Below are 22,248 nucleotides of genomic sequence, written 5' to 3'. Positions count from 1 at the left end.
GTTAGTTGACTAAGCAAGCTTAAAAATATTTGAGCATTTATTGTACAATTAATAGTCAGGTTGTAAAAAACTAAAATTAGTTATGTATACAAAATATACATAAAATCAGAAAATAAAGGGTTACCACTTAAATCTAACTTGAGTTGGCTTAAGTTCATGAGAAATTTTTTGTAAAATAAATTTGAGGCAAAAACAAAAAAATATGTTAATCAAGCTTAAATACTTATAAATACCAAAAAATCAAAAATACAAACTTTAAGAGAGAAAAAAAAAGTTTATAAAACTAGCCTAAGAACAAGGGAAAATCATTGTGAGTTTTTTATTAACTTCAAACGACTGTGTAGCAAAACCCTGTAACGATGAAAGGCAACAAGTGATAATATTGACAACTTTACCACCCGACCACTCCGAACCGGTCAACCAGCTTCGACTGCTTGTTCAAATCCATGATCACTTTCTTGCGCATGTAGAAGATCGGACAGTCTCGGCTGAATTTTTTTTTTATGTTTGCATTTTAACTATATACAAAAACTATACGCTTTTATTTCATGATAAATTCGAAAAATTGCAAAAACATACTCAAGATTTATCTTTTTTTTGAAATATTAAAACTGTCTGATGTGACAAAAGTAGGTTAATCCCAGTAAACAACTAAAAGAATAACCTTTTTAATAAAAAAAATTACATAAATTTCAATCTTATTTGTTAAGTAAAACTTGAATAGTAAGTAAAAATAATCCAAATTTTTTTAAATAATATAAAACCATGTAATATTATTTTAATTATTATACCTTGTGCAGAGAACTTCATCGTGAAAGGAACCTTGACACCTTTGGCATTGAGTCCACAGACGGGAAAACTTTTCTTCCAGTTCAGACAATTTTTTAACCTGCAAATTAATAACACAAATGTCATTGGAACCCAAAACTTTTGAAAGCTGCCCACATGTAATTAGCTAAAAAAGCTCGATTTTACTTGAAATTTTCATCTCTAGAAAAAAGTACTATTTTTAGTCTTTTGCTACTACTAATTAGGCTACAACTTGATTAAAACTATCAAAATGTATCTTTAAAAAACACTACTAATAAAGATATATTTCTAATATTAATTAATTATAAAACTAGAGAGGGAAGGAATTTAATTGAGAAGGAATTGTAAGCTAAGTATTGAAGAAACTGACTGATGAACTACTCTGTTTAACAGGATAGGGATACAATTAAATCAGAAAAAACCGTAGTGTTTCATATATAAGTTTCTACATAAATTGATTTGATAGTTTAGAATGAAACGCTATATAGAAGAAACAGTGTATATACATTTATTAAATACTGTTGTTTAGATGGAAGATTAATTTTTCCACTGAATATTTGTACTGTACAATATTTAATAACTACGTCATAATTTTTAGGTTTTTTTTCATAACTTTTGTATCATTGTTTAGCAAAGTGTTATTTATTTCAAACCTACGGCTGATGATTAGAAACAGTTTTATTATATATATATAAACTCATCTAAACCATAAAATCGATTGAAGTAGAAATTGCAAACCTCTTTCACGTAAATGAAACCTTCTCTATGTATACAGTGTTTGCACACTGTTTTTTTATATTAGTCACTTTTACAACAAAAATTATTAATAATTCCACACATTAAAGTGATTCGACTACTCATCAAAATTACCAAATGAATTTATGTAACCATACCAAACAACCTCTTTCACGTAAAATATGAGCATTACGTATACTACTATCAAACAGTTACTACTACTTTTACTTTAGAAGTTTAAAAAAAAATTCAAAACATAGCTTCTAAAATACAACAAGTACTTTAAAAAAAAGAGTAAATCATTTACATGCACTCTTTAACGTAAGAAAAACCGATGCAAACCTCTTTCACGTAAATGACGCCCTCCTTGTCCACGCAATGCTTGCACACCGCCCCCTCCCTTTCCTGCACAGCCGCCCTGCACCCCACGCACTTGTGGCCCACCCTGGCGAACGCCATCATCCCGCCCACCTTGCTGTACGACACCTTCTTCTTGCGCGCGTGATCGCCGCCTGTTGGTTTGTTTGTTTGATTGCGGGTGGAAATAAATTGTTACATATTATCATAAACTTTATTGCAGAAGGGTATAAAGAGTTGGTTTTGCTAAAAGTTTAGTAACTTGTAGAAACAAACTGCATCGACGTATACTTTTATAACCGTTATGAAAATAAGAATACAAAAGCTATACTTAGTGTTACCAGTTAAATCGATCGAGTTTATTGTATGTTTTAACAAAAAAGATGCAAAATTTACTATTGTTTATACCTAGTTAAGATATAATTTATTATTCTACAAAATTTTGAACAATAAATATATGTAAATAAAAATGTTCAAATTGATTTTTTTTAAACTAAGTTTCGGTGACAAAAAAATTGCGACGTTTTCAAGTAAAATAAAATGAATAATAAATATAACAAAGTTAACAAACAAAAAAGGACAGATTGGACTTTTCCCTCCCCAATTACAGGTTCAAATATTCTCTTGAGAGGTTCGGTCAATTGATGCTTCAGATAATGATCCGTGTCTATCTGAAGATTGTTCTCCAACACGTATATCGGATCCTCCGACCTTTTAAATTGTGAGTATTGTTTGATGGAAGAAAACTAATGATTTTTATTTTGATCTGCGTTTTTTTATTTTGAAAGAAACACTAAAGATTTTGTTAGTAAACGCGTGGTAGAGTTAAAATTGTCTAATTATTCATATACGTTATAATAACTTAACTAAAAATTATGACATATAAAAATTTTTAATTTTCAAGTTCATCTTTCCCATAGTTGACATTAAACAACGGTAAAATTTAACCAAACTAAAAACTGATAATACTCATTTCAGTGACCGGGGTGTTCTTAATTAAAATGAAATAACTTTTGTTTCTAGACACTTAACCTACTTTTAAAAATAGATTATATTTTACAGTCGTGGTATCTTACCTTTTCTGGTAATTTTGCAGTTCTTTTCTTTTCACAATTATAAAATCTACCAAAACTTTTTTAAACAACAAACTTAGGCAAAAAATTTTCTTTGAAAAATTAGTAGAAACTGATCAAACTGACTTATAAAAAGAGCCAATGTTATTTTTTGTAAAAAATAAAACCGTTACCCATCTATGCCCTCAAAAATTTAAATTTCTTTTCCACCAAAACTTACTTTAAATAAGCATAAAATATTTTTGGCTTTTTAGAAACACACATTTATCAAACAAATGCCATCAAATAAACGTTCCCAATCAAGTTAAAGAGTTGTTTTTTTACAATAAGTAGCAATCAAACCAACTTCAGGTAAGCGGCGGTGTTCTTCGCTCCGGCTATTATGACGTAGGGCACCCGGTCGCCCAGCTTCGGCGCCGATCCCTGGTCCCTCTTCTTCATCCTTTCGGCCAGCTCCACGTGCGCCTGCTTGGCCGCGTACTGATCCGCGCTCTTCGTCAGCTCCTTCGTGATGATCAGCTGCGAGATGTCGATCCTGGAGCACAGGAGGTCGCTGATGACCTGCTTGGCGTGCTTCACCGCTCCGTCCGGATCGCTGGATTGAGTTGGTGAGTTAAGTGTTGTTAAATAAGAAAATTATAAGATAATTTAAAGTTCAAAATAAAAAATCTGGTTAGTAATTACTTTACTTTTTGATTTTAAAAATATAACTTGCATGCCTGGATGGTCGTTCAGGTCGGATTACTGCGAAGATGTTATGAGGGAAGTATTACAAATGTTTAAAAGACTTAGGTCTATATAAAATAAGTGTATCAAAAGTTATACTTTTAACGAATTTTTTTACTTTTTATTAAATTTTTGCTTGCTTTGCCCCATGAGAAAAGCTTTTTTTAAATTTGATCTCATAACATAAAATGCATAAAAATTTGGCATATCACAATAAACCAGTAATACTTTACATATTTAAATAATTTTATGGTTCAAAAATGCGTTCAGTTCGGACATTTAAAATTTTATATAGCCAAGTTAACTTTTTTCCTATCACTTCATTGTCATAAGTTCAAAGTTGAAAACTAAAGAGAATAAAACAGAAACTGATAATTATTATATTTCATAAATTTTTAGTATAAGCAAAAAATATTTTGTCATAAAACAGTGTACGAAAAAAAACTGAATAAAAGATGTGTTCAGTTCTTAGTTTCAATATTAAAAATAACCAAATTAACTTTTTAAACTAATTATCACTTCTTAAATTGAAATTAAAAATTTAAGAAAAATATATATAAAAACACATTATTTTCTTACTTCGATAATATATTCATATAAGCAGCATAATATTCTATGTTAAAACAGTGTCTTAAAAAACTGAAAAGTATATTTTTTCACCACAAATATTTAAGCTTGTATAAAACTAACGAATGTACACACAAAAACCCACCGATCAATGAGCAGCTTGTTCAAGCACTTGCTTATCAAGTTGGCGGTCAACGGAGCGTTGTCCCTCCTAACTGTTTCAATTCCCTTGCAGTCAACTTTGTCGTGGGTGTCGGGGTTGGAAGAGTAGTACAAACCGGCGTACCTCTTCTTGTTGATCAGCAAGTACGGAAAGTAAACCTTTAAGTGGTGAGAGTGTGTTTAGGATTCTGATGAGATTCGTTTTGATCAAGTGTTTGATGTATTTTACAGATAAATAAATTATTCAACTTTAGTTCATTGGTAAGTGAGTAAAACTCAAATATAACAATACTAAAAATTTAAAATATTTTTCATGCTTAGTTTCTAAAAAAATAAACACAGAACTTGATATGCTGTACTTATAAAACTACAAGATACTTTTAATTAATTAAATGTATTTATATATAACAAGCTTTGTATTCTTATAAACTTTTGTAAGTAAACTGCAAGTGGATTTAATTTGTTTACGAGTGCATATAAAATTACTCCTAAATCAATTTTTACAGATTATAACTTTTTAATATCATTATTTTAAAAGCAATTAGAATTTTAACTAACTACTGGTTTATAGGATTGAATAAAATTGAATGATAGAGTGCACAAATATAATCAAAAACCAATGTATTCTTCTACTTTTAAAAATTCAGGGCATCTTTTGTGAGCAAATTGTAAAAAAAAAACTTAAAAATTTTAGCAAACTACAAATTAAAAAAAAAACAAAGAAAACAAATTTAAAATTTTGATAAACAAAAGAAACAAACGAAGAAAAATTGAATTTCCTTCGTAATAAAATACAAACTTAACTAATTTTACAAACAACAATTCTAAACAAACTTTTTCAAATTCCAGCTTGATGGGGCTTACAAACTTCTTTGAAACGAACTCCGCAGCAATCTTACCCAGCTCCATGCTTTCCTTCACAGTGTCCACCCCGAATTTCACCATCACCGAGTCCGTGTCCCCGTAAATTACCTATTTTAAAATTACTGCATATTCTGCCGAAATTCAATGTTATATTTAATTAATCTTGAAGCTTTTAGCTGCTAACACTACTTTCTAATAGTCTGAGCAAAAAAAGTACCTTAAAGTGTAATTTTAACCACAACTTTTTGAGCACTAATTGTTATTAAAGTAACCTTGGTGTCGAATTGTTTTATAAAAAAATATAAACAACAAATTATAAAATAAAATAATTTAAATATAAAAAAAAACTATTTAAAAATTATCATTAATATTTAATTTAAGAAACATTTAAGTATAGAAATAATTTTTGCTAATTTAAAAAAAATTAAGTAAATTTTTTATATAAATCAATAAAAATTAATTATTAAACAAATAAATAAAGATACGACATATATTTATCAACTGTCCTTTTTAAAAATTCAAGTTCTAATAAACAAAATGTACATTCTGCCTAAAGTTAATATCATATTTCATAAATCTAAAAGCTCTTAGCCACGAATACTACTTTCTAATAAACAGTGTGAGCAAAACAATACATTAAAAAATAAAAGCTACAACTTTTAGACCTTTAATTGTTATAATAGTAAGCTTGGCGTCGAATTATTTTATAAAAAATAAAATTATAAGCACTACAAAAAGAATATTTTATGTGATAGATTTTTTGTATTCAATCTAAATTTCATTATTTTAAATGTACAAATGTTTAAAGTTCTAAACTCATTCAGGTTTTTTAATGATTTTGTTAAAAATTTAAGGTTTTCAAAGTTTTTTTTCAAATATTCTCAAAATCCAGTTTATTTTTCTACCTTGGCATCGTGTGGGTGCCCGTTCTCCACGGTGTATTCCTGCTCGACGTGCTGCTTCGTCTGATCGATCATCAGCCTCCCGAACCCCGTCACGCTCTGTTGCAATAATTGTGAGTTTGCAAACTAGAACCATGTTTAACAAATTAGAAAGCTAGTAGGGTACTGCTAGTTTATTTTAAAGCTCACATGGTAAATCTTGTAAAATTCTAAGTAAAATATATTAAAAAAAAACATTTGTGACAATGTAAACAAAATACTTATTATGTATTATGTATAGGGAAGTTAAATTGACAAATTATATTAAACTGTATTAAACGCATCAGATCTTGGGGAGTTGGTTAAAAAATGTAATAATATTTTATTTGTTACATAGTACATATCATTTCTAAAGCTTCGGTTTTTTATCTTTACATATTAAATTGGGCCAACGGTTTTTTTCATAAAAAAAATGTTCTGAAATTTTATTTGCTTCAAAAACATTCAAGTCTTTTAACTTAATAAAACTGAACCAAAAAACTATGAATTAGTAAATCTTAAAGTAAAATCTAAACTGTAAATAGAGTAAAACTTGAACCAAATACTAACGCTGGAAATTTGTAGACAGGGCAGTTTTCCGTTTTGGGCTCCAGTAAAACCGTAAACTGAATTACAGCTTATTTTTAAGGCCAATTGCCTACCGTCCAAAACACTCTTCTTGAAAGGGTCTTTTTCCGTTTTCATTGCTTTTTTTGCTCTTTTAAATAATCTTATTTTAACATTTTATAAATTCAAATTGTTTGGCAATGTTATTAACGCTAGATATTTTAAATGCTAGTTTGCTATCATATAAAACAAAAACATTAAATTATAATTAAAACATTAAAGTTTAAGTTCATTATTTAAATACTCTCGCTTCAATAATCAAAACCAAACTAGCACAGTTACAAACGCAATATATTAAATGCTATATTAATATTTGAATCACTTCTCATAGCTAAATAACATTTAATTTACAAAGACTGATGCGTTAAAAAAATAACTTTAATTCTCAATTTAAATAAAATATTTTAAGTTGAAATACTAACGCTCTTCTAGCAGACAGCAGGCTGTCGAGAATTTTCGGCAGCAGTCCTTTTCTCACGTGACTTTTCACGAAACAATCTCCTGTGGGGGTTTTTATGAAATCCTCGGGAGACAAGTTCTCAAACTCGTTGCTTCCCTGCAGCGAAAGGTGATAAAATTTAAAACAATAGCCTGATTGTGAATTCCAAATAGTAAATTATGAACTATATTTTTAACGACCTAAAGTTTGAACGAGTCATAAAAAAAAGACTACTCAAACTTTAATTGTTCATTTTGAATTTATTAAAAAATATTTAAAATTTCTTGATATATTTGAAAAAAACCTTTATTTTTGAATAAAAACTCAAAATTGAAAAAAATATATATAAATTCAAACCACTAAGTTTAAACCAAAGACGCTCCACCTCTAAATGTTAATTTTGAAAATATAAAAAAAACTACTTAACATACTAAACATCTTAAATTTTTTGTAACGTATATTTAATTATACAAACTTTCTTGATCAGTGTGGTGTAGCACAAGTTGTGCGCCTGCATGATGCTCGGGTACAGTGAGGCGAAGTCCAGCGTGGCGATGGGTTTGTTGTAGTAACCCTTGATGGGGTCGATGACGGTGGCCCCCGTGAACTCGTCACCAGCCGATATTCTGATGACCGGCATCAATAAATTTGCTTCTATTGTCTGTATAAAAATGTTGATATGTATAACTTTTTAGTAAAGCAAAAAGTTTAATATAATTAAAATTAATTCAAGACATTTAATGATGTTGATTTTTTTGAAATACTCGTATTTTCATTATTTAGATTTAAGCAGCAAATTTAATGCATCAACAGGTTTGCTTTTATTGTCTGTAAAAAACTGTACTTCAATATGTCTAAAATTTAGAAACGTAAATTTGTATAAATTTTATGTGAACAAAAAACACTGTTCTTGATAAAAAAAATCGTTAAAATTAAGTCAAATTTTTAATCAAGTTGTTCAATGTTGTAAACTTTTCAGAATAAAAAAAATACTTTGATTATATAATTAAGCAATAACATTTAAAATACCACAACAAGATAAAAATAAATAAAAAAGAATCTAACTTAAATTTCAACAAAACCTCTTCAAGCAGTATAATAAATCTTACATTAAAACATAACGCCTCCGAGCAACAAAAAAAGCTTCAAATTTAAAAACAATAATATAAAACCTTTCTGAGCAACATGGAAATGACTTTGATGCCCTGCCCCCTCGTGAGCAGGTAGGTGAACGGGACACCGGTCACTCTTGCCATCTCTGTGTAGTTTACAACAAGCATCAGTTTGTCCATCAGCCTCAGTGGCAACAACGCGTCCTTGATGCAGTAAACGGCCAGTCTCCGCCTCGTCTGTTTGTTAATTTTATATAGAAATTGTTTTTTTAAGCTAAAAGTATGTTTGTTGGAAATTTTACTCGTTGGTGGCGGATAGTTATTGAAGGTTTAAGAGATAGCATGTAAACGAAGTTTGTATATAAAAAATAATTTGTAAATAATTAGAGTGTACAAGTTTTTTTTCATAAAAACCAGATGTTCAGTTTATTCGTAACTTTTCAACTAATTCCTGACACAATTTTTAGTTACCAGAATGAACACTCTATTTAGCTTATACCTACACAAACTCTAACTTGATTATTAACTTCAAAGTGAACAAAAAAGTTAAAGAGGTTAAAGTGAAGAAAAATATTTTTTTAAATATTAACTTGAGAAGACTCGTTTTGAAGATCAGTGATGATGGAGTGGTGTACGTCTTCTTTCTGCTCTCCGAGGAAATGATAACTGACCGCGTTCAGAGTGTAAGACCGGAGCTTGTGTTCCTTTGTAAGCGCCTGAAAAATTAAAAAAAATATAAACATGTGATAATTGTTTATTCATTGTGAAGATCGTTAGAAAAAATAATGTATTTGAATCTCTTTATAATAAAACATTCATTTACTTTATAGAAAAAAATCCATCTAATAAAGTTTAAAAAACCGTAAACTAAAACTTCACATTTTCACAAGTGTGAAGTTAGCTTGAATGAATTTTTAAAAATATGTCCTAACTTTAGATCAAATTATTTTCCTTATTTTAATAGCAAAATAAAAACTTTTTTTTATTTTAGAGAACGGTCCTTTGTCTTTAATATATAAAAAATTCATTCGATTGGGGCTTGACTTTTAGTGTGGGGCCCCTTCGAAAAAAAGAGTCTTTTTATCAATTTTTACTTAGCTCGAATTCAAAAAAAAAAAAAATTTTTTTCTTCTAATATTGAAATTTATTAGCAAATAAATTTTATATAACATTTTTTTTTCCATCTGTTATTATTTTGTACTATTTAGCCTTATTCTAGAATTCCTAACTCCGGAATAAGGCCAAACAGTACGAAATATGAGTTTTGTTATCGATTTTTACTTAGCTCGAATAGCCGGAATTCTAGCATAAGGATAAATAGTACAAAATATTAACAGTTGGAAAAAAAGTATTATATAATATTTATTTGCTAATAAATATAAATATTAAAGAAAAAAAAAATTGTTTTTTATTTTATTTTTAGATTTGAGCTAATTTAAAATTGATAAAAAAAAACTCTTTTTTTCTAAGGGGCCCCACACTAAAAGTCAAGCCCCAATCGAATGGATTTTTTTTATATATTAAAGACAAAAGACCGCTCTCTAAAATAAAATAGAAGTTTTTATTTAGCTATTAAGATAAGGAAAATAACTTGATCTGAAGTTTGGACTTTTTTTTTTAATTTATTCAAGCTAACTTCACACTCATCACATTTTCTTGTCCATTTTCCAATCTTTAAAAATCACATCGATTAAAACTTACAAAACTAACTTCTTATATAAACGTTTTTCTAAACATTTTTATTTTACAATACAAAACTAACAGGGAACACATCAAACACGATTCTTCCCTCCATATTAACTTTCTTGAACTCTCTTTGTCCCATCTGCTTCGATTGGAACTTGGCGTCAACTGCTACCGACTTTATATTTTTGATCCTTTAAAAAAATAGTTGTACGATTTTTTTTTGCAATGATAAATAAAGTCTTAAAATAATTTGACAAAATTCTTGATTTACAAGTTTATTTATAAATTTTTAAAATAAATTCGTCAACCAACAAATTTGTGATTTTCTGCTCGGATAAAAGTCGATAACCTTGATTGTTACTCTTGAAATAAACTACAAGTATAAAACATAAAAAAATTAAATAATTGCTATTTATAAAAGTTTTATTATCGTTTTTATCATTCAAACCTATTATATTGAAAAAATACTTCAAAACTCATCATTTTATCTTAACAAATAAACTTGACAAGTACCTGGACAGGAACGGAAACTGTTTCATTCTCAACGTGTTGGCCCGGTCTATCAAGTAAGGGGTGTCGAAATTTTGTATGTTGTATCCCGTTATCACGTCAGGATCGACTGCTGTTACGAAATCGGAAAACGCCTGCAAATCAAATAAAACTTTTAAAATGTGATAACTGTATATATAATCAAGTAAAATACAAAAGTGTGTATATATACAGAAAATAATAGAACTAGATAAACTAAATCAACTTCAAGAAAAGACCACTTAAATGGCTTTTAGATAGTTTATTGCAAATTGTAGAATAAAAAAAAACAGTATATTGGTTTCATCGAGCTAAATGCTTTATCATCTAAGGGTTATATAATTTAGCTTTATGAATCATAAGTACTGGTTATTTTATTTTGAATTTGACAGTTTGCAATAAATTATATATATATGTATATATATCAGCTGAAAAACTGCTAAATATTCAATTCAAATATTTAAACAAAACGCCTTTAAAATAACAATAGAATCCGGATTATTCCAAACAGATATTTAAATGTATCCTTTAACATATTAAACTGAAGTCACCAACTTCACAACAAACTAAACTCACTAATTTTATACGTAAACAACAATTCCAATCAACCACGACAAGTACTAAAACAACTACCTCAAACAATAAACAAATGACTCATAAAACTTTCTAACAATGAAGAATCCTTTAACATTGTAAAAAGTGAACATCAAAAAAAATTGATATCAGCCAATTGGAAAGATAATTTAAAATACGACAAGACCATTCTATAAAAAGAAATAGAAGACAAAAAAAAAAGATATATTATTTTACAACTCTCCGTTTAGTTTAAGTGGAAGTTCTAAAGTAAGCAAACAATTTTTAAATTCAATTAGCACATCCTTTGATGAGATTCATCCATATAAAAAGTATTCAGTCGCAACACAATTAAAATATTATACAGTTGTACAAGTAATTTTAGAAGCAAAAAAATGGCACACAATAATAAAATTTTAAACAAAAACAATATAAACAATAAAATATCACAAAGATAACTTTGCAATTGCCGCAAAGAACCCCTGCCTTTTAAACAACCAATATATTATTTTTAATATAATCTATACAGCAACAGTAACATCCAATAAAGCAACCAAACAGTACGTGGGATCTACGGGAAACAGTTTTAAACAAAAATATAGAAATCACAAATCTTAATTTAACAACATTTTCAAAAGACATACAACAGATCTGGCAAACTATATTTGGTATTTAAAAGATAACAATACAGAAAATAAAATTAAATGAGAAATTCTAAACAGGACAAAATCAAAATCTAGTGTTGAATTTAATTACAGACTTTGTAATTTATAAAAAATTGAAATTTATAAATCAGACACGACTATAACACTAAACAAGAAAAGCGAAGAACAAAATATATGCATTCATCACCAAAAATTATTTTTTAGCAAAGTTAAACTTAATTAGATTTAAATCAGAGTAAAATTAAGCCGCACACACGAGCAGTTTAAAACAATTTTCTAGTACAACCTTTCTTTTTCATACTTTACAAAATTTAGGGAAAACTAAATATTATAAGTAAACTAGTTTAAAAAAAATATTTCATTTAAAATCATCAAAAAAGTAAAAACTTATTTGTTTTCGATGTAAATCTGTTTTGATCTAGGTAACGAAGGAAAATTAGATTTGTACACCACTTGCAAGTATTACTTAAATATTTTTAAATTACTGTGTGGTTTACAGAATGAGTTTTTATATTTCCTTATTTGAAGTTCTGATAAGGCGTGCTATTTAGAAAATAATAGTCTCAAGTATTTATAAATCTAGTTGATTAATTTTATTTAGAGTAAACAAACGGAAAATTATACTAAGATTTAAAAATATCACAAAGTTTTAATTACAAAGACTTTAGCTCAAGTATACTAAATTATCTTAAATCTTGCGTCACACCTGCAAGAGGTCTTCTTCTTTCGAGAAGGAAAGCACCACGGATCCGACAATGGGATCGCAGGTTCCCAGCGTGAACACCGTTTTTATGAACGGCTTCCCGACCTCACCCTGCCGCTTCACCACCAACGCTATCTGAATGACGGGATCGTGTTCGGCTTGGGGGAAAATACCTGTTGTGAAACATATTGGTGTTGACTAAAAGTAAAACTTGTTTCAACTTAGCACGCTGTTAACAGGCTGTCCATTCAGTTACATTACAATTCAATTTCTTCAAAACAAAATTTTAGGTGACCACATCTCAACATACATACTAGAAAAAGTATATAAAAAGCCCATGTAAATCTTATGATTATGATGGTAAAAAAAATTGAAAAATTTATATATCAAAACAAAATAAAAGCTAGTCAAATGTAATAACAACATTGAAACTCTTTCAGAAATTTAAATAAAAAATTTATACTACTAAAATTTAAAAATTGTAAAATTTTTAAAATAGTGTTTTTAATGACTAAAAATTTATTTTAAAGGGAAAGTATATTTAAAGGTCAGTCTGATTTGCATATTTGCCGAATCAGCATTTTTTAAAGGTTTTTTTTTTAATTTATACTCTGATCTCTAACCCACGTTACCCAAATATATTAGAAATTAATTAAAAAATATAGTTTAAACACTCAAAAAAAAATTTAAATGAAAAAAAGCTCTCTTTTTTTTGCTGACTCAACGAAAATGCAAATCAGACTGACCTTTAAGTATGCCCTTTTAAAGAACAAATAAATTTAACTTTAATTTATATATTTATTGCTTATTAAAAAACTGTTTTAAAACAAAAAAATTTAGTCCGGAACATTTTAAAATTTAAAATACATAAAAAAATATAAAAATGATTATTAGAAACATTATTTATTAAAAATACCTTAATTATAAAATAAATAACTTATCCAATCACAAAAACAAATAACAAAAAAACTTACAAAAATTTATAGTAAACTTAGTCGTAGCCAGTAAAAGATTAAAACTAATCGCACAAAAAACACATATACAAAAAAAAACTTCTTCTTCCAGCGCACTCGCAGACACAGTATAAAACGATAAAATTAAAAATATATTTATAAAACCAAATGAACCTTTTCTTCCAGCGCACTCGATGTCGTAGCTCATGATCCTGAGCGGGGCGATTTTCTGCCACTCCCCCTCCGGTTGGTGGCACACCAGGTCCTCGTACATGACGTCCACCTCGATCTGCACCCCTTCCCCTCCCACCTTCTCCTCGTCCCTCCTGATGTTGGCCTTGCCCGCGGGCAGCTCGATCCAGCTGCAACCCGACACCCCGTTGTCAGCCATGAACCTGCAAGTTTTTGTAAAATAGTTTTTTTAATTTTAAATTTTAAAACTAAACTAAATTTAAGTGGGAAAAAATACCTATGCAGAAAACAAATTCTCATTTAAAGTCTTAAACGTTTGGTTTTTGTCATAAGGGTTTAATATGTAAACAATTTTTTAAGATTTTTGTAGTCAATAACTTTGAGACTTATATAAACTCGAACAAAAAAGCGATATTAACTATTGAAACAGAAAATTTTAAAAATTTTAAAACGTTGTACGCACTGAACCTGTGAGTTAGTAAAACGAAGATACTTGAGTAGGAAAAACTTTTGTGCCAAATTAGACTTGAAAATGGCGCACTAAAGGCTTTTCTGAAGCGAGGGCTTATACGTAAATTTCACCCCATATTACTAGATGTATGTTGCTCAAAATAAAATTTAAATAGCGGCAAAAAAAATTCAGCAACCAACTTATTAACAAATATTGGTAACGCATTACAGTTTTTGCTAAAGTAAAATGCACCTAAACCCAAGTATATATATACTACTCAAAATAAAACACTACTTGGCAAAAGATTTGAAAATAACCATAAACTAATTAAATCAATTTGCTTAAGGCTCAAACGCTTTCTTTAATTTTAGTCATAAAAGTTTTAATACATGCAAAAGACCTAAGAATCTTGTGTGGCAAAATTATAGGGCTCATTTGAAATTCCATTGGCTTTAAAACAGGGCTTCCTAAACTTTATTTCAAAAGGCCCCTTAAAAGAAATTAAAAAACATATGTCCCCCTTCAACAAGATTACTCAAAAAACAACCATTAGAAATATCTAAGACTTTTTTTGCTCTTCATCAGCAAATCCAGAATATCTGGTGTAAGTTTCAAATTATGACCTCATGGCCCCCAAGGGTGGCCACTTGGCCCACTTAGGGAAACCCTGCTTTAAAACCACATATAAAAGGCTATATAATAAACTAAATGAAAAGTGTTTATAAAGTTAAAAAATATCATACATTGGTATGACACATTCGGAAAGTTAATATTTTCTAGTAACTCAGTATATACACTTTTCTAGTTAAAATACCGCATATATTGGCATATTATAAATTGTCCAACCTGACTTCAGCGTCAATGAAAGACTCGAACGGCTGGTATCCGTGCATTGGCAGTTCAGGCGTCTCAAAACCTTTCTCAAGAACACCCTTCACTGCGGACACTATCCTAGGTATGGCGCACTCGATCCTCAGAAACTTCTGGTTTCCATCTTTTGCATACCAATACAAACCTTTAAAAAAATGCAGTTGAGAGTGAGCATTTAAACTAATAATAATTTTTGACTAAACACCAGGAAATGAAAGTTATAAAGTTAAAATTACAAGTATAGCATGTGATTTTAGAATATGTAATTTTTGCAATTACTTTATTCTTTTAAATATATACTTATAATTGCCCAAAGAAGTTAGACTTAACAACTTTTAAAGAAACATAATAAAACTGACATCACAAGTATATCATGCAATTTTAAGTGTTAGACAATGAACAGTAAAATATTGGCATAAAGTTCTGATATTACAGGAACTACTTCTACTATTGCAAAAAAACAAAGAGACTCATTTTCTCTATGCAGTTACTCTTAGAAAAATAAAACTTAACCACAAATACAAAAATAAACACAAAAATGAAGATGTTAGACAGAATGTTCTAATCTATTTATTCAAAACTTGAAAATAAAACTTTAAGAAATCTTTAAGCATTTAGAAAAACAATAGCTTATCTACAAGTATGCCACTCATATTTTCAAAATTTTTCCAAGTTTTCGAAATTTCCTCCAGGTTTTTAAAAGTACACATTTTTGGGTCTATTTTTAGTTTAAAGTAAAGTTTAAGGTAAAAAACTGTGTTATATAGTATAAAAACATTGAGAAGATACTGTAAAGCTACTTTAAATGTGCTTTTGAATAATTTTTTTTTGACAATGACCAAAAAAATCATCAAAAGGAAAATTTTTTTGTGTCATATTGAAAATTTTCTACTTAAGTCTTAAGTTGTAAAAATTTTTTTAAACTCTAGGTTTTTTAGTGATTTTTGTTCAATACTCCTGGTTTTTTTTTAATTTCTCAAGTTTTTCCAGTTTTTTTTTTGCCTAAATTGTTAAATTCAAGGTATTTCCAGGGGCAATCCATATCTATGCAACTAATTTGTCAGAATATAATTACTTACTTTGCTTCTCAACTATTTCTATATTAATCACAGGTCTTGAAACATCAGCGAATCCTCGTTTGTTTTTGTTTACCTCTTCGTTCAAACGAATTTGAAAATTTTTAAGGTGCTCTTCCTAAAAAGATTTTATTGTAAGAACTAGCTCAAACTTTAAAATTTGATATAAAAATTAAATAATGATTTTTTTTTTCACACTATATTTACAGCTCTCAGAACAACTTATCTAATTATTATTTAAATTTATCCAAGCTTATTGATTTGTACTACATGGAATAACTTAAATAAATATTAAGTTAGATAAATACTTATTTCCAATAAATACAATACATCAACATTGCTAAACATTTACATACTTTTAAATTGTCTTAATTTTATGTATATTTGTTTATTAAAGCTTCAATTACAAAAATTACTGATAACTTAGTTTAGGGGTAGGGAGTACAGCACATTTTTTTGGTCATATTGTAAAATCCATATGAGGAGTCTTGATTTAGATGTGTTTTGGTATCATTAAGAAGAATTTAAAAAAAAAATTAAAAAAATTCCTAAAAAACAAAAATGCACCCCAAAAAACTGATCTGGACCCCAAAAATCACATAATTTTTGATTTTTCGACTTAAATAGTAATAAAGTCACTCATACACGTCCTAGACTTATATATTATATCTTAAATGAAAGCTAATAATTATAGGCATACACTTAATGACATTTCAACTGCTTTTGGAATATTATGACGTCATAATCACACAAAATATGTAAATTTTATCTGTTAAATGGTGGGTTTTGAAAAATTAAGAAGCATAGCTAGTTGTCTAATCTAATTAAAACAAAATATTTTAAAATAAAACTTTGTAGATATACTTACTTACCTTTAAAATTTAGGTGATGTTGTATGTATATTAATGGGATATTTGATGTCATAATTCATTTAGCTATAAGTATTTAAAAATAACCTAAGAATGTTATTCAATTTGCATTACAACAACATAACGAAATACAAAAAAGTTATAATTTATTATAGGCAACATAATGTTGTATGGCATTAAACATTAAGTTAATGATTGCAAAATAAATAGAGACTAGTATATTAAAGAAATAAAGAACATTGCATAATAAAACGAACATTGCACTATATCATTTAGTATTAACACTTAAGATTACTGCAAAATGACTGATACTTTTAAAAATACTAGTATAAAATAACTGTCAAAAGATTGATAAAAATCTAAGTGACTATATGTACATAATCTCATAAAAATACATAAAAACTACTTTTTAACTTTATGTAAAAGACATCTGTTCTACTATTAAATGTATTTGGACACGGTTTCTCAGTGAAAAAGTAATAGATCTTTCATTAGAAACATCCCATTCCCCATCAACTTTACAATCAAGAATAGAATCTAAATGCAAGTTTAGCAAATCACGTTTAGGTGAGTGTTTCCACTTCGAATTTCTTCTGTCTTGAACTCTCATGAGGTGGTCCATCTTATAAGTCCCATCATCATTTTTACCTTCACACATAGCAATATACCATGTGTCTGATGACCCTTCACTAATTAATGTGACATAAAAATTCCCTTCCATAATATCTTCATTTTTTTCTTTCTGTATATTGGGGGAAGAACCCCCTACAATTAATAATTCATCAGTGTTTGTTGGTAAAGAACATAGAGAGCACTCATCATCTTCTGCAACAAGAGCACATAAGTTTAAAAGTCTTTCTTCGTGAGTATTACCATTAACTTTAAAAAGTTCTGGATTGTATAACACTTCAGATTTGTGAGACTCTCTAAAGTAAATTAACGAACAATAACTTCATTTCGATCAGGATGAGATTTTAAAATAGAACGCAGCTCTTCCACGCTCACTATAGGCCCACCCCAACTTTTACACAGTTTGAGACGTTTCTGCACATATTGATCCCTTTTTTAATTTTTTCCTTTATCTGTTTGAGCTTTAAACTTTTTTGATCTGCTACCCACCTTTGCTCCATCTCATTCAGAAATTGAACAACTTTATTAATTTTTTTTTCATGTTTAGTTTGAAAAGAATCAGATATAAGTAATGTACAGTCATTTTTTATCCCTTTTGCTGTGAATCGTTGGTTCCTAAACTTTGCCACTGCTGCTCGCCTTCCAAAACCAGCAAGGTGTCTTTCAGATTCCAAGTTGTTTGTTGGGAGTCCAACCAGTTCTTCATTACTTAATAGGTTGAGCTCAGTAGCACGTGGTGGATTTGACAAACGAAACTTTCTAAAACCATATTCTCTACCTGTTGGCGATCAAAAACTTGAGTGGCATGGAGACACATCTCTCAATAAACATAATATCTAAAAGTGGTTTAAAGTGTTTTTTATATTTTTATCAACAAACAATTGAAATGACTTAGTAATATCTTTCTGGTTGATTGACTTCAGAATTCGTCATTCAAAATCATAGAAACTATAAGTAAAACCAGCAGAAGAATTCGCTTTTTATAATAGAAAAAAATTCCATTTTACAGACAAAATTTGCATATTTTGTGTAATTATGACGTCATAATATATCAAAAGCAGTTGAAATGTCATTAAAGGTATGCCTATAATTATTAGCTTTCATTTAAGATATAATATATAAGTCTAGGACACGTATGAGTGACTTTATTACTATATATAGGTCGAAAAATCAAAAATTATGTGATTTTTGGGGTCCAGATCAGTTTTTTGGGGTGCATTTTTGTTTTTTAGGAATTTTTTTAATTTTTTTTTTAAATTCTTCTTAATTAGACCAAAACACATCTAAATTAAGACTCTTCATGTGTCTAGCAAACATCACCCAAGTACTCCCTACCCCTACTTAGTTAGTAAAAAGCATATTTTGCAGTCAAAATTTAAATAGTCTCTTGCTTAGCGTTACTTTTGTTCAATCACATCATAAATATACTATTCGTCAAAAATTTTTATAGTTTCATTGAGTTTTTTTATAATTATCCTGGACCTTTTTAATTAACAAAGCTGCATAAATCTAAACATAGTTTTACAATTTTCCTCTAAATTTCTAAACTTTTAATTTGCCATCAAAACAATTTTGTTTTCAATAACATGTAACTTTTTTACTTATATCATGTTATATTTAAATTTTTTTAAAAACAACCAATCAATGACTTACTTTTATCCCTCTGATAGCCTGAACATAAAAGTAGTGTCTGAACCCGTGTACGTGGCAAATGACGCTGTAGCCCTCGTTGGTGATACCGTACATCCTGTACACCCCAGCCACGTTTTTGTGGGGAATTTCTTCACCGTACATGCCCCTGGTGGTCACATAGTTATCAATGTCGTTTTGCTGGAAAATAATGGGTTCCGTCTTGCCATAACCTTCTTTCACTTCTTTCCTTTTCCACTGCTGCAAAAGGTCATCTGGAATCTTGCTAATGAGATTTTCACCTGTTAAGAAAAAGAATTATACAAATATATTGATTAATAACCAACGCAGCATTGCTTTACATTTACAGCATTTGATAAAAGGTAAAGCTTTGCTTTTTAGAGGTAAGATACTTTAAGCTTGGAGTACTACGTAAAACTTTTTTGAACAACTTTTTATATAACAAGACTGATTGATTTAACAAAACTTAAAACAGAGAAAAAATATATTTATATACTTTTACAAAAAGAAATTGTGAAAAGTGAATGTTATCAGTAAGATTAACAACTTTTGCTTTTTAGAAATGTGTAATTTTATAAGTAAATGATATAACTTTAATCATACAAATCAACTTTTTAACTAAAAAGTTTTAATAAAAAAAATCATTACATTGCTACACCTCAAACTAAAATAGCCAGACTGAGAGACAAAAACTTACTAGAGTTACATCAAACTAGCCTAAGTTAACTGAGTTAATAAGAAAATTTATCTGTTTATTAAATGAAAAAAAGTGAAAAATTTACTATTGTTCAAGCTTTAATAATAGTAAATTTAATATAGTTTAATATAATAAACAAAAATAATAACAAAAAAATCAATATTTAGAATAAAAACACAATTTTATTAAGAAAACTTGGTTTTTAAGTCATAAACTAGCCTGAAGTTTAAAGAAAATGCTTGCAAAAAATTTCAAACAAGCCTGTGTCAACCGGAGTTTTTTAAATAACCTGAAAAAATAGTCTGAATTATTTAATACTTTTAACAAGTCTAAAAAAGTAGAATATTGTTATTTCAAAAATTTAAGGCTTTTAAATTTAACTAGTAACAAAACATACAAATAAAAAACTTACCATAAATTCACTAATCATAAACTCTTAGAAAAGTAAACTACCTTCATAAACTATTCGGGGTCTTTTAAAAGAATTTTCAGTTTTAACTTTCACATCACTTTTTCTTTTAAAAGACATTATGTTCAAGTTAATCTAACTAAAAAAGGCTTCATTAAATTTTATTTTCAAAAAAGTCATTTATTTTCATTATTCAATAAGTTTTATATATCCTGAGTTATAATATTAAAATATATAGGAAGCTTACAAGTAAACTTTGAAAAAAGGCTTATATTTATATGAAATAAAATTATATCACTTGCTTTATAAAAGTAACTTACTCATGCATTAATGATAGGCAACTGAACTTTTTGCAAATAAAATATCACAATAGATGTGTAATAAGAGTCACGCAGAGCTGGATTTTTTATATTCAAACTATTTTTTAATTTTGAAGTTAGGTTGAATTGCAGGGGAAGCATTTTCAATATTTTTATCAATAAATTGGATCTAAATAAGCTATTGAGCGCTGAAAAAAAACTAAATCTTATTTGGAGTCACCCAAAAGTTGGTATAGCACTAAGCGGAAAAAAGTCATTCCCAGACTAGTACTAGTACTTTTTATTACTTTTCCTATTTTGTCAAAGAATTTTTCTGTATACTGCAATAAATCCAGAGAAATAAGGATAGTTGGGAGCCCTGTAACTAGTATAAGATAATTATAACTAGAAAAGAAAATGTTTAGCTATTTCATTGAAGATAATTTTTCAAAAAATATTTAAACAGATTATTCTGTACGGATAGATTTTGTACTTATGGTATATCATAATAAATAGAATAAGTTACTAATTTGTAAACTTGAATAATAAATAGACTTACTGATTATTACAAAGTCAATCAACAACACATAAACTAAAGTACCTAACTATTAAAACAATAAGAAAAAGTCATTATACTTAATAAAATAACACATTTATGCCTTAATAAAAAGATATTTAAATTTCTCTATTACTTACTTAGCAAAACTATCACATACTTTTATTATAACATTTTCAGTGCATACATCCCAAATAACAAAATATCTTATTTTGTACACAAAAGTGTGCATAGAAAGATTTTTAGGTACACAGAAAATAATAATAATAACAATAGTATATAGGTTATAGTTTTTGTTTATAAAATCATAACTTAATACTGTACTATTTTAAGTTAATACTTATTATGTACTTAATTACTGTATACAGGTAAACAATAAAACATTATAAATATTTATATAAAATATTATATTCTTGATAATAATAATGTTACTTTGTTTTGAAAAAGTTTACTTTAAAAGTACAATTTTTTTAAACAATATTATTTAGTTATTTTAACTACCAAAACAAAACTTTAGATTTAGATGTTCCTTCTAGAATTCATTAAAGTACTATGCTATGGTTTTAAATAGTTTTATCTTTCAGCAATGTGAAAGAAAATTTTTGTAGTATAAAAATAGATCAATATATCTTATAACAAAAATTTATACCTGTAAATTTTAAAAGGGTGTGAACTAGGAGTTTATACAAATGCAATGCTTATAAGTCCTTAATTACTAAGTGTTATTTCCACCATTTCTACCAACTTAAAAATTATTCAAGTTCTGTATTCAATGAAATGATTCTTATAGTATATATATATATATTTCTTTATGGTAAAAAAACATCAGTCTCAAACTCTACCCCTTGCAACAATAAACGTTTTCTGTGGAGCTTTATTAATATTATATGCTTTCAAATAAAAGTCATTGCATTCAAATCAAAATTATTGCATGAAGAATAGTTAGACTTGTATCGTTTCACCTACAAAAAAAATATTTTAAAATGATGAGACTATTTTGTTGTTTTAACTGCTTGAAAAAATTCTTGATTATTTAAGTATTTTGAAAT

At 28.1% G+C, this 22,248-nt stretch overlaps 1 protein-coding gene across 1 annotated transcript; it reads right to left on the bottom strand.

The window, feature by feature from the left end:
• Positions 1-62: 62 nt before the first annotated feature.
• Positions 63-20,474, bottom strand: LOC145831776 (DNA polymerase delta catalytic subunit-like). Its single transcript, XM_082939111.1, has 21 exons — positions 20,389-20,474; positions 19,242-19,519; positions 16,093-16,207; positions 14,990-15,158; positions 13,675-13,895; positions 12,551-12,720; positions 10,592-10,722; positions 10,155-10,269; positions 8,983-9,108; positions 8,453-8,629; positions 7,756-7,941; positions 7,264-7,397; positions 6,785-6,932; positions 6,200-6,295; positions 5,265-5,402; positions 4,414-4,589; positions 3,322-3,570; positions 2,474-2,613; positions 1,888-2,057; positions 792-889; positions 63-488 (listed from the first exon to the last, which is right to left on the bottom strand). The coding sequence occupies exons 1-21, from the start codon at positions 20,462-20,464 to the stop codon at positions 392-394; spliced, it is 3,210 nt and encodes a 1,069-aa protein (XP_082795237.1). The 5' UTR covers positions 20,465-20,474; the 3' UTR covers positions 63-391.
• Between the last annotated feature and the right edge of the window lie 1,774 nt (positions 20,475-22,248).

Source organism: Thalia democratica, chromosome 3, assembly GCF_965202585.1.
Source record: "Thalia democratica chromosome 3, ktThaDemo2.hap1.1, whole genome shotgun sequence".
Lineage (NCBI taxonomy): Eukaryota > Metazoa > Chordata > Thaliacea > Salpida > Salpidae > Thalia > Thalia democratica.
This window is presented reverse-complemented; position numbering and strand designations above follow the sequence as displayed.

What these genes read in the sequence shown, in the direction of transcription:
- LOC145831776 (XM_082939111.1), bottom strand. Translation starts at nt 20,464, where the DNA reads ATGTCTTTTAAAAGAAAAAGTGATGTGAAAGTTAAAACTGAAAATTCT. An exon ending in AAGAAGAAGACCTCTTGCAG is followed by an intron (nt 10,723 to 12,550) that starts GTGTGACGCAAG and finishes TTTGATTTGCAG; the next exon opens with GCGTTTTCCGATTTCGTAAC. An exon ending in GGCACCCACACGATGCCAAG is followed by an intron (nt 5,403 to 6,199) that starts GTAGAAAAATAA and finishes ATTTTAAAATAG; the next exon opens with GTAATTTACGGGGACACGGA.